The sequence below is a fragment of the Mustela nigripes genome, chromosome 1 (assembly GCF_022355385.1).
Source record: "Mustela nigripes isolate SB6536 chromosome 1, MUSNIG.SB6536, whole genome shotgun sequence".
Lineage (NCBI taxonomy): Eukaryota > Metazoa > Chordata > Mammalia > Carnivora > Mustelidae > Mustela > Mustela nigripes.
Window position 1 is genome coordinate 96541876 of NC_081557.1, and position 16469 is coordinate 96558344.

A 16469-nucleotide genomic window follows, 5' to 3' on the forward strand; every position below is an offset into this window, starting at 1 on the left:
GCAGGCTCCCTGCTCAGCAGGAGCCCTGTTTCTTCCTCTCCCACTCCCCCTGTTTGTCTTCCCTCTCTCGTTGTCTCTCTGTCAAGTAAATAAAATCTTTAAAATAAAATAAAACAAAACAAAACAAAATAAAATGCTGAGGACAGTTCCTATTCTACCCAGATTATGTCATTTAAAAAACCAATAAACACGCAATCATTGATATCATGGATGAAATCACTGATAAAATATTTTTGATTGAAGAAGGGCCTTTGTCATGTTGCTGCTCTGTCTGCAGGAGACAGAGACTCCTGAATGGCATCACAGTAGGGACCAGAGACTCAGGACGGAGTGGGGCTACTCTCATTCGCAGGTTGCGGTGCCCTGGCTTTAGGACCCCACCCACCCAAGAAGTCTGATCTTGGGAGCCCAGCACTAAACCAGACCCCCTCTTTGACCTGAAGACACCTGTACCTCACACCCAAGGGAATGGCCAGACCCTGTTGCTGCTGTAAATGCCTACTGCTGGCTCAGAAGAAATGGATTTAAAGTACAAAGCAGACATTCACGGGGACCAACCACACCACCACTTCCCCCACGAAGATGTTTATCTTTAAAGAGGCCTGTAGTGCAAGCCTAGGCCCTCAGTAGCTCTGCTGCTTGGTTTTAAAATTTACTAGAGCTACTTCAGCAGCAGATGAAAGACCTTATGCTTTTGCAAGAGGCTGTTACTCTCTCAGGGCTGGATGGGTAGTTTCATTTTTCTCTTGCTCCTCTCCCTTTTTTGCCTTACAATCTTTTTTCAAATTATAACTTGCATCAAATACAGATACCTAAGTAGAAAAAAGCACAACTATGCTGATTAGGGCCAGGGGGATCTATAGGCCAGCTTATTCACCTTCTTTTTCTCTGCCTCCAAACCACCTTCCCATTCAGCCATTAAAAATTAAAAATGATGGTCATTCAGATTTCATAGCAACATGGATTAAAAGGCTTATGATAGTGTGAAAGTTTTTTAAATCAGAGCAAAAAGAAAATCAGTTAATATCCAAAACATAAAGTGTACAACTCAACAGAAGAAAAAAAAAACAAACAAAAAAAACACCAGTCTGGGGCACCTGGGTGGCTCAGTCAGTTAAGCTTCTGCCTTTGGCTCAGGTCATGATCCCAGGGTCCTGGGATCAAATCCCACACCTGGCTCCTTGCTCAGCGGGGAGCCTACTCTCCCTCTGCATGCCATTCCCTCTTCTGTGCTCTCATTCCCTATCTCCCTATCAAATAAATAAATAAAATCTTTTAAAAATAAAAAATAAAATAAACTCTAATTGAAAAATGGGCAGAAGATCTGAATAGACATTTTCCCAAAGAAGACCTCCAGATGTCTAAGAGGCACACGAAAAGGTGTTCAACATCACTAATCACGATGGAAATGCAAATCAAAACCATAATGAGATAGCACCTCACAGTTAGATAGGATGGGTGGTATCAGAGAAATGAAAAATAGCAAAAGGTGGTGAGGATGTTGAGAAAAGGGAACTCTCATGCACTGTCAGTGGGAATGCAAATTGGTGCAGCCACGTGGAAAACAGTATTGGAGGTTCCTCAAAAAATTAAAAACAGGGACGCCTGGGTGGCTCAGTTGGTTAAGCAGCTGCCTTCGGCTCAGGTCATGATCCCAGCGTCCTGGGATCGAGTCCCACATCTGGCTCCTTTCTCTGCAGGGAGCCTGCTTCTCCCTCTGACTCTGCCTTCCACTCTGTCTGCCTATGCTCGCTCTCGCTCGCTCTCTCTCTGACAAATAAATAAATAAAATCTTAAAAAAAAAAAAAAATTAAAAACAGAATTATCACATGATCCATTAATTCTACTTCTGGGTATTTATCTGAAGAAAAGAGAAACACTAACTCCAAAAGCATTTAATCTCATTTATATACAGAATCTTCAAAAAAACAAAACAAAACCAAACAAAAAACAAAAAAGCCCAAGTTCACAGATACACAGATACTCCTCCCATTGCAAAATATGGGAGGAGGGAAGGGTAAGGGTAGCTGAAATGTGTGAAAGACATCAAAAGGTACAAATATAAATAAAAGTAATGGGAATTTAATATACAGCATGGTGACTATAGTCAATAATACTATATTGCATATTTGAAAGTTATTAAGAGAATAAATCTTAAAAGTCCTCATCACAAGAAAAAAAATTTTTTAACTACCTAGTTAACACCTAGACTTAACACCTAGTTAAGGTGTTAACTAGACTTACTATGGTAACCATTTCACAACACATAAAAACATCAAATCATTATGTTGTAGACCTGAAACTAATATAATGTTATGTCAATTATACTTAAATTTTAAAACTCTACATACAATATGATTGTAATTATTTAAAACCAATCTATAAAATGGGGCAAAGACTAGCAGGAAATACACCAAAGTGCTAACAGAGGATGTGGTCCACATTTCCCTCCGCTCTGTTCTGTATTTCAGAAAGTTTTATACAAGAAAAAACTTCTAAAATGGGAAAAAGTTTTAATATTCAAAAGTGTTTAAAACAAAGATGATCCTTTCCTACCATAGGGGTTTCTTTACATCACTTCATGTCCCTAACTAAATGTACAGAGAAATAATATACTTAAGAATTATTGGTGTTTTCATTTATTTACATGTATTTATTGAGAGCTATTTAAGAGCAGGTCACCCCCTGGATATTAGGGATTTAGGGTGAACAGGAAAAATTCTCTGCTTACATGGAACTTATATTCTACTGGAGGAACATGGTCAATAAACAAACAAACAAATACTAGGCATTTGATAGTGCTATGCAGAGAATTAAAAGAAGTAATACCACTTATTTTTAAAGATTTTATTTATTTGACAGACAGAGATCACAAGTAGGCAGAGAGGCAGGCAGAGAGAGAGGTGGAGACAGGCTCCCCAAGGAGCAGAGAGCCTGATGCGGGGCTCCATCCCAGGACCCTGGGATCACGACCCGATCTGAAGGCAGAGGCCTCACCCACTGAGCCACCCAGGCTCCCGAGGTAATACCATTTTTAAAAAATATTTTATTTATTTATTTGAGAGAGAGAGAGCACACAAGCAAAGGGAGGAGTAGAGGGAGGGGGACAAACAGACTCTGAGCTGAGTGCCAAGCCCATCAGTGGGCTCGGTCTCAGGATCCTGAAATCATGGCCTGAGCCCAACACCAAGAAACCAGGACTCAAGATGCTCAACTGACTGAGCCATGCAGGTGCCCCAACATGTACTATAATTAATAATAGCATTTTTAGATTTGGGGATCAAGGGTGGCTCAAAGGACGTGAGACTCGAGCTGATATCTGAATGACAAGAATCAGACTTGGGAAGATAGACGAGAGCCAAAGCCAAGACCCTGAGCGAAAACAAATGTGTCCAGTTTGAGGAACCGCAAGAGCCATCGTGTCTGGGGAGCACTGGGTTGGGGAGGTGTGTGAGGTGAAGACATTGCTTCTTCCTTCAGGAACCTGTGGTGAAACAGGGCTCAGTAGCCATACGGACCGTTCCTGACCCTTCCCTTTCGGCACAAGCCCACAGAGGATGACAAATCCATAATATTCTGCAAAGCAGAAAAGTCAGGACTTTTTTTTCTCCCAGAATTAAGTCTCTCTCTATTTTTTTTTTCCTGTAAACTACATTTTTTTTCACTTGTAATCAAAGGGACCCGTAACAATGTTAGCCTTAGAGAGAAAACAGATTTAATGCCTATTCCACAGAACCAGCCATGCTAAAAAATCGAAATCGTTCTCCAAAATCAAGACTTACTTGTCCTTCCCAAACTCGAATTTCCCAGGCCCAATTCGAAGTAGACTGCCACTGAGCCACTTGGGAAAATGTCCTCGGACTTGAGCAGAGACCACCTGTGGTGTCTCCTCCACCGTGGTTAGCAGCGGTGCAATACACGGAAGCCCCTCTCGCTTACCGACCGCTGCCTTTTTCTGATCGGTACCCTCCATGTATCTTTTCAAAACTGTGAAGAGGAAATCAAGAGCACAGAAAAAATTGTATAAGATATCTGTTTCTCCATAAACAATACTCTTACCTACTGGTAAGGGAAAAGTAAACCCAACACCAAATATAGCCTCCAAATTCCTCTCCTTCCTCATTCTCAAACTGTCACCTCTCTGGTTCTCCATTTTTGAACTACAACAATCCCCTTTTTTTGTATTCTTGCTGTATAAATCTGCATAAGAATTAACTCAGGAATGTATTATTATCATTTCTCCTGGTTGAACAATGCTCCTCTTTTCAAAAGACTGAATCTCCGTATTAACCTTAGATGTGCTAAAAGCAACCTCATTGTAATGATAAAAAATGACCACTGTTCATCACTATCCTAATTATGTTAACCAGAATGGGATGCCAAAGATTTCACAGCAACTTATATGAGAATTTAGTAGGATGTAATTCAATTTCTTCCATTTTAATGACATATGCATGAACTTGCATGGCATTTTCAGAAGGGTGTCATGAACTGAATTATACAGTAATACCTGGTCTGAAATTACCTTAAGTTCAAAAAACCACAGGAAGAAAAAAATCATTATTATATAAGAAGCTGAAAATTATCCTTTTTATTTCATATTTATTTGGTGTTCACAAGGCAGTGTTGCCTAACACAGAGAGGTGGTCAGATATGAAGTTAATTAGTGCTTTATTTTATTTCATAAAATCTTAATGGTAATATTGAGTCTAAACTAGAAAACTAACACACAGATTTGCATTACTTTAGCAAAATATTTTACAATGTTATATTTATTATCTCATTTCTTTCAAATCTTTATAAAATTCAGTTTAGAGTACAAGTTTAGAGTACATGATTCCTTCTACTAACAATTCAGTCAAACCCAAATATTTCCTGCTTTCCCAAATAAAATTGACTAATCTATCCCTAAGGAATGCTACTATTGTTCAAATTCTATCTTAAATGCTACCTCCTTTATGAGGAAATGTAGTGTAATATTTAATAAGAGTACTGTCCCCGATTCTGCTGGGGGCCAAACTGCTTGGTTTCAAATCCTGATCTGCCATTTTTCAAATAAATAGCCTTGAGCAAGGCAACCTCTCTGGGCTCTGTTTCCTCCTTTCTGAGGTGAGGATAAAAATAATTCTTATTATTTCTAAGGTTATAAATAACAAATAGGTTATGTAAGGTTTTTAGAACATAGTAAATGCTCAAAAATGTTAGCTATCATTATTTACATAGCTGTTAATGATCAACAAGATGTAGTATCATCTTCCTTCAAATTATTTATTCAGGGATAAAAAGTATTCAAACCTGATGTAAATGACCATATAGACAGACCAGTTATACTGTAATCAGTGTCTAGTTTTGAAAGCACTGTTTCTCTAAGTACGGTCTGAGTACTTAGAACAAAAATACGTGGTATTAATGTTAAAATGCAGATTTATGGACTCCACCTTGGACCTAATCAGAATTTTGGGGATAAAGCAAGCAAGCATTCTTAGGCATATGAAAATTTGAGAACCACAATATTAGGGGTATAAAGAGGATGCTTCGAAACCCTTATCTTACTACTTTTATTTATATTATGCATATTCATCTCACTCTCCTTTTACATTAAAATAAATACCCTGAGGTCAGTTATTTTAGTCTTCTCACTTTAGTAGAATTAAATTGAATACCCTGATTGGACATTTGTCTGAATAGAGATTCATGAATTTAAAACACGTTTTAGAAAAAACTTACATGTCTATATGTACCGTACTTCATAGCATGTTATTAGCAGTTTTTTATATATTCTTCAAAATTTCCACGGTACTTGATATTGTGATCTATACCTCCTTAAACCCCTTTCTATTCTTGGTTCCTGAAAACACTGCACTTGTCTAACTTCCTTGCTCCCTCTGTTTGCTTCACTTATTAGCTGACAACCTTGGTAAGTTACTAATCACTCTGATCCTCGAGTTTTTCAATGATAATGGTGGTAATGGTGATGAAAGAAGGATAATACTTCCCATTTATGTTTGTTGTCATAACTAAATATGTTAGTAGATAATTTCTAAATGTTAACTCCCTTAATTGGCTCCTCTTCCCCTTATCACCTCCTGAGCCTGACCTTGAACCCGGACTCGTTATAATCTCAGCACACCCTCCTTGGTAGTCTCATCTAGTCCCTTAATTTCATCAAGTACTTCTTCAACATGTCAAATGATAACTGTTCATTTTCACCTTTCCAAATCCACTTTTCCCACCTGCTAAATCACCTAGCTTCAAAATCTCTGTGGGCCTTGAGTTCCTCTTCTTCACTGTCTCCTCACATTCACTAAGTGGTTAAATTCTGACTATCTAGACAGGGCCAGGAACAGAATGCTACAAGGATGATATAGGGGGCCAGTATAAATTACTAAGGCTCCGAAGTTTACAAGGGTGCCTTGGGCAAATCCTTTGTAAAGATTTGTACTAGTCCACACCACCTGGGAAGCTCCCCCAATTTTCCTTCTGTCCTCCTCAGCATCAGTGCTTCAACTTCTACCCATCAGTCATGCCCTTTCTACTGACCTAATTAAGGCCCACACAACCTCTTAGATGATATTATCAAAATCTCTTAATTGGAAGGAGAAAACAGGGAAGTTATCTACTATGGGAGCCTCCAAATGGTTAGGCCTCTTGATTCCTTTATCCCATGAGATGGCTAGAGGCCACAAGCCAATTGCTTCTAGCCCTAAATAGCACAAGGGGCTCCAGATCCCATCGAGGTAAAAATATTATCATTTTCTATGTGTGCTATCATGTGAAAAAAGTTGGGAAGCACTGCTACTAAATTAATCTTCCTAAGTACAGATCTGACTGTTATCAAATAATCCTCCAAAAGCTTTCACAAATGACTCCTCACTGTCTACCAGGTAAAGTCTAAACTGCTTGGCCAGGCACTGAAGACACTGTACAATCTCACACCAGCTTACCTGTCCAGGTTCCCCCTCACTAATGCCTTCCATTCCAGCCAAACTAAACTACTCCCCATTCTCTCCTCTTCATCATAATTATATCCTTCTCTTCATCTAAGATGTTTCCCATCTCTCCAGGTGAAATTCACTTACCCTACTCATCCTTCAAGATCACTCACGATCCAGTGTCCACATCACCCACTTCTTAAACACAACATTCCCATTTCCTATAGCAAGACCTGATTCTCCTTAGTCTGAACTCACACAGCACCTATTTCAGCTCTGTTATGGCACTCCTCTTACTCTCTCTTGTGCAATAAAGATGAATACAATTTATAACCTCTACTACTGAGTAAAGGGTAACTTATTTCTACTCCCACTCCAGTACCTAAAACACCGCCTTGCATACTGCAAGCACTAAATTATTGAATTATAGAATTTTAAAGTTTATAGTGCATATTAGTAGGATTTTTGATAGCTCAACATCAGCCAATTTCAAGAAATAAAGCCATGTAATAATAGTAGCTATAATAGAAAGCTATAAAACCAAAACCCCCCAGAATTTAAGAATTTAAGGCAGTCCCCCAGAATGCAACCAGAGGAACCAAACATTTACATTAGGACATGTAGCAGTGATTTTCAATTGAGAAGATTCTAAATAGTGACTATTCTTCCTATTGCAGATCCAAGAGAATCCCTACATCCTGAATCCTGCCCCATATGTTATACAAAATATATAAATACAAGACTGCTTCCCTGACAGGTGAACAAATCTTGACTCCTTCTTCCTTAACTCTCAGCTCTGTGGTGTTGCTGCCTGTATCTGCTACGGTGAAAAGCTTAGAAGCCCCCAGTACTCTTCAGAAAGAGGCACAGAATTAAAATCCTGAGCTGCTAAGAAGAAGAAGGGGAGGAGGAGGCAAATCCCCTACCTGGGATCCAGTGTACTACCACAGAAAGAAAGTCCACTGCAATGGTAGAAAGATTGCTGACAAAACGGAGGAAGGTCTGAATAAACATTCTGGTATTGAATTAAGCAGCACCAGATCCTGTGATTTCCAAAACCTCCCAGTTAACTTCCTGGGCTGTCCTTGGCTCACTGACAGAATAGGAGGGAATGGGGGAGGAAGCCAGGGAGGGCAGACAAGGGACAGGGCTTCCAGAACCTGCAATCTCTCCCGGTTGGCCGCATTTCCAGAAGTATCCCAATTGATAAGCAGCCGTTTGAAATTCTGAAACTGGACCACCAATAGTGGTCTCCCTTTCTAAACTTTCTTCTTTCAAACCTCTTCTCACAGTACAATTAAGTGCCTTGATCCATGGCTCAGTTTCATTATGCCACCTCTCGCCTCTGAAAGAGTCACATCTCTTTTCTTACAGAATAAAGTCCAATTGTAGTCTATCAACAAAGGACTCTACGATGTGGTCACACCTACCTTTCCATCTTTGCCCCTCTGCTTTCTAGCATTTCATCCCTCCTTTTCTTTTCCATTTATATAATTTACAAAACAGTTTCTGACAACATAGTACGAATAAGGCTCTGTGAAGGTATGCCCTTAATAAACATATAATCATGTATATTTTTTTCATTTGACAAATTCTTCTGAGCACCAATACATCAAATGCTGTGCTACAAATTAAGAATAGAAGGAAACAAGATTCAGTCCCTGCTCTCCAGCAGTTTAGATGATGCACTATTGCCCTTTGTGAATTCTCAGCTCAGGAAAAATCTTATCTAACATAGCATGTATTTTTGTTCTTCAGTGTCATTTTAACAAACTTTCTCCTGTCTGAAATATCCTCCCTCTTTCCTTATCAAAAACCCATTTCACTACCTCTCTGACCCCTTTGCAAACTCTTCTAGTAACTTCCACCAAAAGGAGTTAACTAGCACTGCACAGACACACTTTTAACGTTTACCTATCATGTCTTCCTAGCAAAGACATGTAAGTATATTTCGAGAAAGGAGTGTTGACAACTGTCAGAAGGGAGAACAAAGAGTACCTTAAACTATTCTGTATTCCCCATAGTGCCTATCAGATATTGATGTACAAAGACATTCAATAGCTATTTTTATTGGTTAACAGTGAGAAACAATTTATAAACTTGTGAAATTTTATTGAAATGAGTATTAGAAGTGTAAATTAAAGGGCAATAGCGTATCTGCAGTTGTTAATTATTCAGAGATAATTATTGTTTGTGTGGATGGTGCCAAAGACATCAAAATTTGATAAAAAATCAGTCTTATCGGCTTTCAAGAACTTTTATCCTAAGATGTAGCTGTTCTGACCAGTAAACACATTGTGACTAAAAATCAGTTCCCTAGTCTTAATCATACCAAATGAAATGATCAAACGAATTCTCTGAACCAGTATAGGAAAGAACATATTGAACAATGGTGATACCATCAAGATATAACAAGCACATTATGAAAAGCACTCTGAAATAATGTTAGCCTTGTCGTTCTCATTAGTTAGTAAGTGTTCAGAAAAAAAACCTCAGGAACATTGAATTATGATATGTAAGTAGAGACATCTTTGTATTTAGAACACTAAAAAATTCTGTCAGTTAACAGAATAACTCGAACTCCAGGAGACATGTCATATAAACTCAAACATAGTCTTCTGTTTACATTTAGTATTTTAAAACTCCAATACTAATAGCTACTTCATTGACCTCCAACCTACCCTGCACCATTAGCATATCCCTCTGCAAACCTATTTTTTTCCACTTAGCCAGTATTTTTAGTTAATATTTTATTTTAATGTTTTCAATCTTTTCTTGAGTATTTATGTAATGTGGTATATATGCTTTAAAATAGTAATCTGATTGCTGTTTTATTTATCAAATGAGATTTTAACATTTAGAAGGTAGCAAGGCAAATATGCTATACACCAAAGAAATACCAAATTCCCTGATGTACCATTTGTAAATATGTACAAATCTGTGATTGCTTATATTGGTAAAACATACATAAAATAGATTGAATCATTTATATGATTGAAAAATGTGTGCTGTGATTTTTAAAAACCTGATTAATATAGTTATCTATCACATCTAATAGAATTATACAACATATTAAAATTCTTCAATAAAATCATAGCAGTACCTTCCAACTTTTTTTTAGAGGATTTTTTTTTTTTAAGCTAGATGAGTTTTAGAGATCCTCTAATTGAAATTCAATTTATTCCATTTATAATGGGTTTGAAATGACTCATCAAGGTTACCTTGCTGTTAAAGCAATCTTTTTACTTCTGGATCACTAATTTTTGTCCCATACCACACAAATGCTAAGGCTCTAAATATAATTTATTAACTTCATCACTGATAATGGTTGATATGTAAAAAAGCCAACTCATGTAAGGTTCTGGTTAGTTTAATTTCTCATTTTTATTTTATCACTTTTACCACAAGAAAATAATTTTAAACCAATAATTTTTATTAGTCATATAGAATAACTAATAGTGAAAATAATCAAATGGTAACATTAAATAGCAATACCTTAGTCATATTTTATTACATATTGTGAAACTGGACAAATTACCTTAAGGTTTTAGTTTTTTTATAATACCGACATGAAAAACATTTTAAAACTATCTCCATAGGTATCTGATACTTAGACAGAGTATTCTAAAAGAAAAAGTGCAATATTGTTAAATATTATCAAATTAACTCACTGAGTCTTCTTTTGGGATTTTAAGAAAGGCCAGTAAGTTTAAGGAAAAAAAAGAATCCATATGTAATTAAAATACTTCACACTTTTATGAAATATGCCAATATTTAACCCTCAAAAAAAAGCTACATACTTCATATTAATGTCCAGTCTAAAGCCCCTTTTAAATCTAGAAAAGAAATTCAAGGACTCTCCCCTTCTATGTTTAAAAAGGCACACATTTTCTTTAACAACTAGAGAGCTTTCAGAGCATAAATGTCATTCTTTTAATACAACAACAATGGGCTTAAATTCTTGGCTTATTTTAAGTACACAATTTTATCTGTGCAGTGTGTTTGCAATCACTGTAAACCTCTGTCTCAGGAGCTCTCTTTTTTGTATTAGAAAGTTTTCAATAGTATTGGCTTCTTTGAAGAGTCCATCTAGCTCGTCAATATAAGATGCATCTACTGCTGCTCTCTCACTAATGAGGAAAAAAAAGTTTTACATTAAACTAAATAGTTAGAATGTCTAGTGACACTATCACAGTGATGTTCTTTATTATGTTATACTTGTCAGCTACTTCATTTAAATAGCTTTGCACATCAAAAAGCTTCATTAATTTAGAAAGTCTTCAGTAAAAGTTAAATTAGTCATGTAAATATTTTTGACTATTCAGTCTCCTGACACTGCAGACTATGTATCTTATAATACATTGTAATTCTAATATTAAACTATATACATTATTTTAGCAACCACATAAGCCATCATCCAAATACAATGATTGTCCAGTAGTTTAAAAAAAAAAAACTTTAAAAAACAAAACAAAAAAACATCTTATAAACATGATAATCTCAGGCCAATAAAATATTAAACTCAGTCTTCAAATATAGACATAATATTTAAATATTTCATAAATATATTTATCTTTAATATCACTCTTATTAGCATTAACTTCAATAAATGGCATTTTTCTCAAATAAGTTTTTTCATCAAATATTAAATGTTAGATCATCTAATTAGAGACCAAAATACATCCAGCTTAGTCTTTAGCTCTGGTAAGAACAAAACAAAGGATGTTTCGTGTAAAAGTTGGGGTTATTCTTTGAAAATAACCAACTAATTTATTATAAAAAACTAAGGAGGAATAAAAAAACTCTGAAATTACAATTACTGGATTGGTTTGCAGCCACTGAACTAAACTTCTCATTATGGAGTTTCCAGAAAAACATCATTTCTAAGAGAGAGACTCAAGAGTATATGCTATAAGTACTTGCCTTAAGATCTTTGCATATGCAGACAACATTAGATTAATTTCCTTGCTCATATCTGTTCAAAAAAAATTACTAAGTTATGAACTATAAACTTTCTGTATTATAAAATCAGTATTTAGAAATATATGCATTTTATATATCACCATTCAAATCCTTCTCCAGGGATTCATCTTTATAAAACAGTCCAGAGCTTTCCAAGAGAGAGGAATCTGACTTTCCGAGAGAGGACAGTTGCGGACTATCTGGCATTTGAGGCTAATAGAAGAAAGTAAAAAAAACAGATAAATAGTCAAGAAGATCCTTAGGAAATATGTATTCTGTCCCCCAAAAAGGCAAATAAAACATCTTTCAGGAAAAAAGCAAACATGCTAGAAATTATATGCATTCATGTCCTAATGAGTCATTTGAAATTTTATTATCAAGAAAACTTTTAGGCCTAACAAGCACCTTGTCGAACATACTAAATTTTGCTCCGGTTTTACATTAGACTTTGAATATATTAATTCCTTGATGAAAAAGTTTCCTGTATCTTGAACCAGCAGAAGTTTCCATAGCAACACAGTAAAACTTTCATTTAGACAATAGCCAAATGCTTGCAAAACTTTGCAAGATAACATAATCTTTAAAAGGAAGCAAATAATGTCCCAAATGCAAACAGATGGAGTAGTGAAGAAGGGCAGAATGCAGCACTCTAAATTTTAAAATATCAGCAACTATAGTACCTAGGTATCCTACTTTTTAGAGCAAAATAATTACTTAAAATCCTATGTTTCATATAAGCATGAAGTCATTTCTGTTTCTCCCTCATGAATTACAACAAAGAAATTCCATCTCCCAATAGTTTCTTGAAGGCCTATACTATTTAGTGAAAAAAAAGAAGGAGTCAACATAGTTCCCGCTGGGACAATCCCACTTCAGGAATATGAAAACATTAAATTTCATTCATCAACAGTATTTTCTTAAGTAGGAAAAAAATTGTTAAGTATAAAAAATAAAACCGAAGATTAAGGCTCCAGGAGCATATGGATTACCTCCAGTTCTCTCGGTCTCTTGCAATTTCGAGTATCAGGTTTTAAAATGTGACTTGTCATCATATTCTGGAGGCAAGAGCTGCAAGGTTTAGAGGAATGCCAAATATAAGTACAAACTCCATGCTACAGCTTTTTTGAGTCTTTCCCGTTCTTTCCAGTCCCACCAATTTATTTCAGGCTCTCATTGTTCTTTTAGGCTCTCATTATCTCTCACGTATCTGAACTACTCACTTTCTCACTGCCTTATTCCATCCTATCAACTGCTGTTTGGGCAATCTTTCAAAATTGATTACCCTATTCCCTTAACTCAAAAACCTTCCCACTATTCACTGCTCCAGAACGAGTTCAATTTCCATGGTATGGCCACCCAAAGTCCTACATCACCTGGGGCCTACTGTTCCTGATTTCCATCTACTCCCTCAGCCAAACTAGTCTCTTGGGCACTTGTGCCTGTTCCAGAATTTAAGATTCCTCTACTTTCAAAAAATATTAATGTTAAAATATATCGTATAGTTTATCTAATTCAATGTCATTTTTCACAGATGTGAAAACAGAGGCAGAGATCGTTGATTAGGTTCAAACAAGTAAAACTGAGCCAGACTAGAACCAAGATTTCATGTCTGAGTTTCCACTCCCCTATCCTACCTTAATATAGCATCAAATTTTACTCTTAAATTACTCTCCCATCAACTTTGAAAATCATTTCCCTAGGAATCTGAAAGATTACGTTTAAACAAAGAAAAAAAAAGTAGAAACCTACAAGGGGACAGCCCTCATGTCTTAAACGATGAGGAGCCCAATCTATACTCAATTATTAATTTATTTTGTTTTTTGGTTTGGTTTTGTTTGTGGTTTTTTTTTGTTTTTTTTGTTGTTGTTGTTGTTGTTGTTTTGCAGAAACTATGACGACCTGGATAACTGTAGTGAAACTGATTAGTCATACGTTCATATAAGTAAGACAGAATGATAGCAACAATAAATTGCAAATAAGAAATTCCCCGCAGGGGCGCCTGGGTGGCTCAGTGGGTTAAGCCGCTGCCTTCGGCTCAGGTCATGATCTCAGGGTCCTGGGATCGAGTCCCACATCGGGCTCTCTGCTCTGCAGGGAGCCTGCTTCTTCTCTCCCTCTCTCTGCCTGCCTGTCTGCCTGCTTGTGATCTCTGTCTGTCAAATAAATAAATAAAATATTAAAAAAAAAAAAAAAAAGAAAGAAAGAAATTCCCCGCAGTGCTCCTACATCGCTGTCAGTGCGTTTCCAGCATGTAGAAAAACGCTATACGCACACCGTCTGCTCGCTTTGCCTTGGGAAGTTCCAAAAGAGAAGCAAGCCAACGCTGAGAGCTGTTCTCTTCTCCCTTCCCCTTTTTCTCTTCCGTTTTCCCTCTACACCTCTTCTCTCCTCTCTCAGAGTAACAGAATGTGCGTGTATAGCAAATGAAAACTTCTATAGTTAGGGAACTCTGTTTCTGCAAAAATAAACTCATTTTTTTCTGTCATAAAATCAGGCCCCCCCGCTGAACCCAGGCTTCGTCAAGAGGCTGCGGCTCCTCCTGGGACACCCCATTCGCAGACGCCAACCTCGGCCATGCAATCCAATGCCCTGGTGACCTAGACTTTACAAAGCAATGACCCTGCACCTTACGCAACTTCTTTCGCCTAGTCTTCTCTTTCCTCTCAACGCCTAGTGGGCCCCCGGGGCCATTTCACCTACCTTTTTTCTCACTTCCCTCCCTGCTGTCTTTTCCTCCCTACTTTTATTTAATCCCCCACTAACATCCCTGAGAGGACGCGTCTATCCTCTCACTGCCCGGTTTCTCACTCCAAAGTGCACGCATCCCTCCAGCCCCACCCCAAGCCCAGTCTACTACATGGCGCCGTGACCTTCCTCCTCAGCGAAAGCGCGGGAATGAAGATACCGGGTTCCCGCACTCGAGTGCGCAGTCTCCACGGACTCCCAGCAGTCAGCGCGAGAGTCACGTGAATCACGTGAGGTGCTGCGCAGGCTCCCGGCGCCCAGCCAAGAGCCCTCTGGCATTTCGCAGAGGGGTGGCTTTCTTCCCTTCATCTCCCGCTGTTCCCCTGGACTTGTTACCTCTGACACAAACATCTCTCCTTGCCTCCAAGTGTGTGGAGAACATAGGGAATATCTGAGACTAGTCTCTCAGGAAAAAAAAAAAAAAAAGCATTGCCTAAACGAGGCTGGGTGGGGTGTGTCCCACCCAATGGCAATGTCAGTAAAGGAACACAAAATGCGACACCCGACACTACTACTCAAATAAAACTATAAATATTCCAGATGGCTTGTTTGAAGGAAGTTTGAAGGAAGCCAGAGTTCTCCTGGCTCGAAACTTCTAGACCCAGTCATCCATTCCTTCGCCTCTTTCTTCTCTGATGCAACCACACTTTAAGAATCACACCCTTCTGGAAGATTCCTTTCCTGATGTCAATAGGTTTAGTCACCTTAATTGGCAGCTTTTAAAAAGTACTTTCTAACATACATGGCTCACATACTTCGCAGTGCTTTCATGTGGCGACTTTGACCTGCAATTTCAGACATTCTAAGGTTATGCACAGTTAGTTGATGTGGAAGGAAAAAAATATCACCTCATAAAACAAAGGTCAATAACATCGTCCATAAATTTCAGGTGCACACTCTTGCACCTTAGCAAACTATAGTCAACAAGGTTTTTTCCCTTTGGTTTATCTCAATGTTAGTTGACATAAAGACTTCGGTGTGTATGTTTATTTTTTTGCTCCTTGTGAGAAAGTCATTCGTTTTAAGTAAGTTCCCAGAAAATAGGTACTCAGTTTAACTTGATTTGCTAATATTGTGATATATAAATCACTTAATAAGACTACACTAAATAATTAGGGAATTATTATTGACAGTCTTTATAGGATCCCAGTCACTGTTTAAGGACTGTTAACAATCTGTGTTGAAATTTTTACCATGTGTATAAAATGAGGGGGAAAAGTAACAAATTTTTCATAAAGCCATACCATCTGCTTGAAATAATTGTCCTTTACTCTGGTATTATGTACTTCTTGATTTTTTTTTTTTTTTTTTTGGTGTTTAAGTGGTCATTCATGAAATAAAAATATAAAAATTTTTAAGATATTTAATGCTTTTACTTGGCAAAATATAAAGTTACCCACTCAGTGTTTATCTCTTCTGCATTATTATCATTATCATTACTCTTTATAGTCCATTAAACCCAAAAGTCTGGGAAATACTCATCTATTCCCCTTCTATTCACATTGTATGATATCTAACTATATAGTTATCTAGTTCGTAAAATATTTCAAGGAAAAGTGATTCCAGCGAATACATAAAATGTTTACACCAGATTAAGAGAACACCAGAGACATTTTATTTTATTTTTAAAATGTTATCTCCACTGCATAAGCTAAATGAGTTAGAACAAATGAGAGTGTGTGGAGAGTTATAGTTGTCTAGTGCTTTAAAACATTCAAAGGGTTATCTTCATCTCATTTAATCTTCACAAATAATCCTGTGAAGTAGGCAGGACATGAAGACATCTGAGTTGCTCTGTATCAAAAAAAAAAAAAAAAAAAAAAAAAAAAA

The 16469-nt window shown here is 37.1% G+C and overlaps 1 protein-coding gene and 1 long non-coding RNA gene across 5 annotated transcripts in view; both read right to left on the bottom strand.

The window, feature by feature from the left end:
- LOC132028261 (carotenoid-cleaving dioxygenase, mitochondrial) overlaps positions 1 to 14785 on the bottom strand; it is a 42095-nt gene extending 27310 nt beyond the window's left edge. For 2 of the 4 annotated variants that reach the window (XM_059417052.1, XM_059417027.1), the window contains exons 1-4: positions 14752 to 14765; positions 12884 to 12962; positions 11996 to 12107; positions 3783 to 3987 (exon numbers count right to left, since the gene is read on the bottom strand). In XM_059417052.1, the coding sequence (XP_059273035.1) occupies positions 3783 to 3987; positions 11996 to 12107; positions 12884 to 12946 (380 nt within the window). In that variant the 5' untranslated portion in view covers positions 12947 to 12962; positions 14752 to 14765. Of the gene's footprint in view, positions 1 to 3782; positions 3988 to 7858; positions 8002 to 11995; positions 12108 to 12883; positions 12963 to 14751 lie in introns of those variants that run through there. The other 2 variants (XM_059417037.1, XM_059417045.1) reach the window with 2 other exon arrangements.
- Positions 14786 to 15659: 874 nt separating this feature from the next.
- LOC132028290 (uncharacterized) overlaps positions 15660 to 16469 on the bottom strand; it is a 59962-nt gene continuing 59152 nt past the window's right edge. The window contains exon 3 of the long non-coding RNA XR_009407393.1: positions 15660 to 16433. This is a non-coding gene — a long non-coding RNA (uncharacterized LOC132028290). The remainder of the gene's footprint in view (positions 16434 to 16469) is intronic.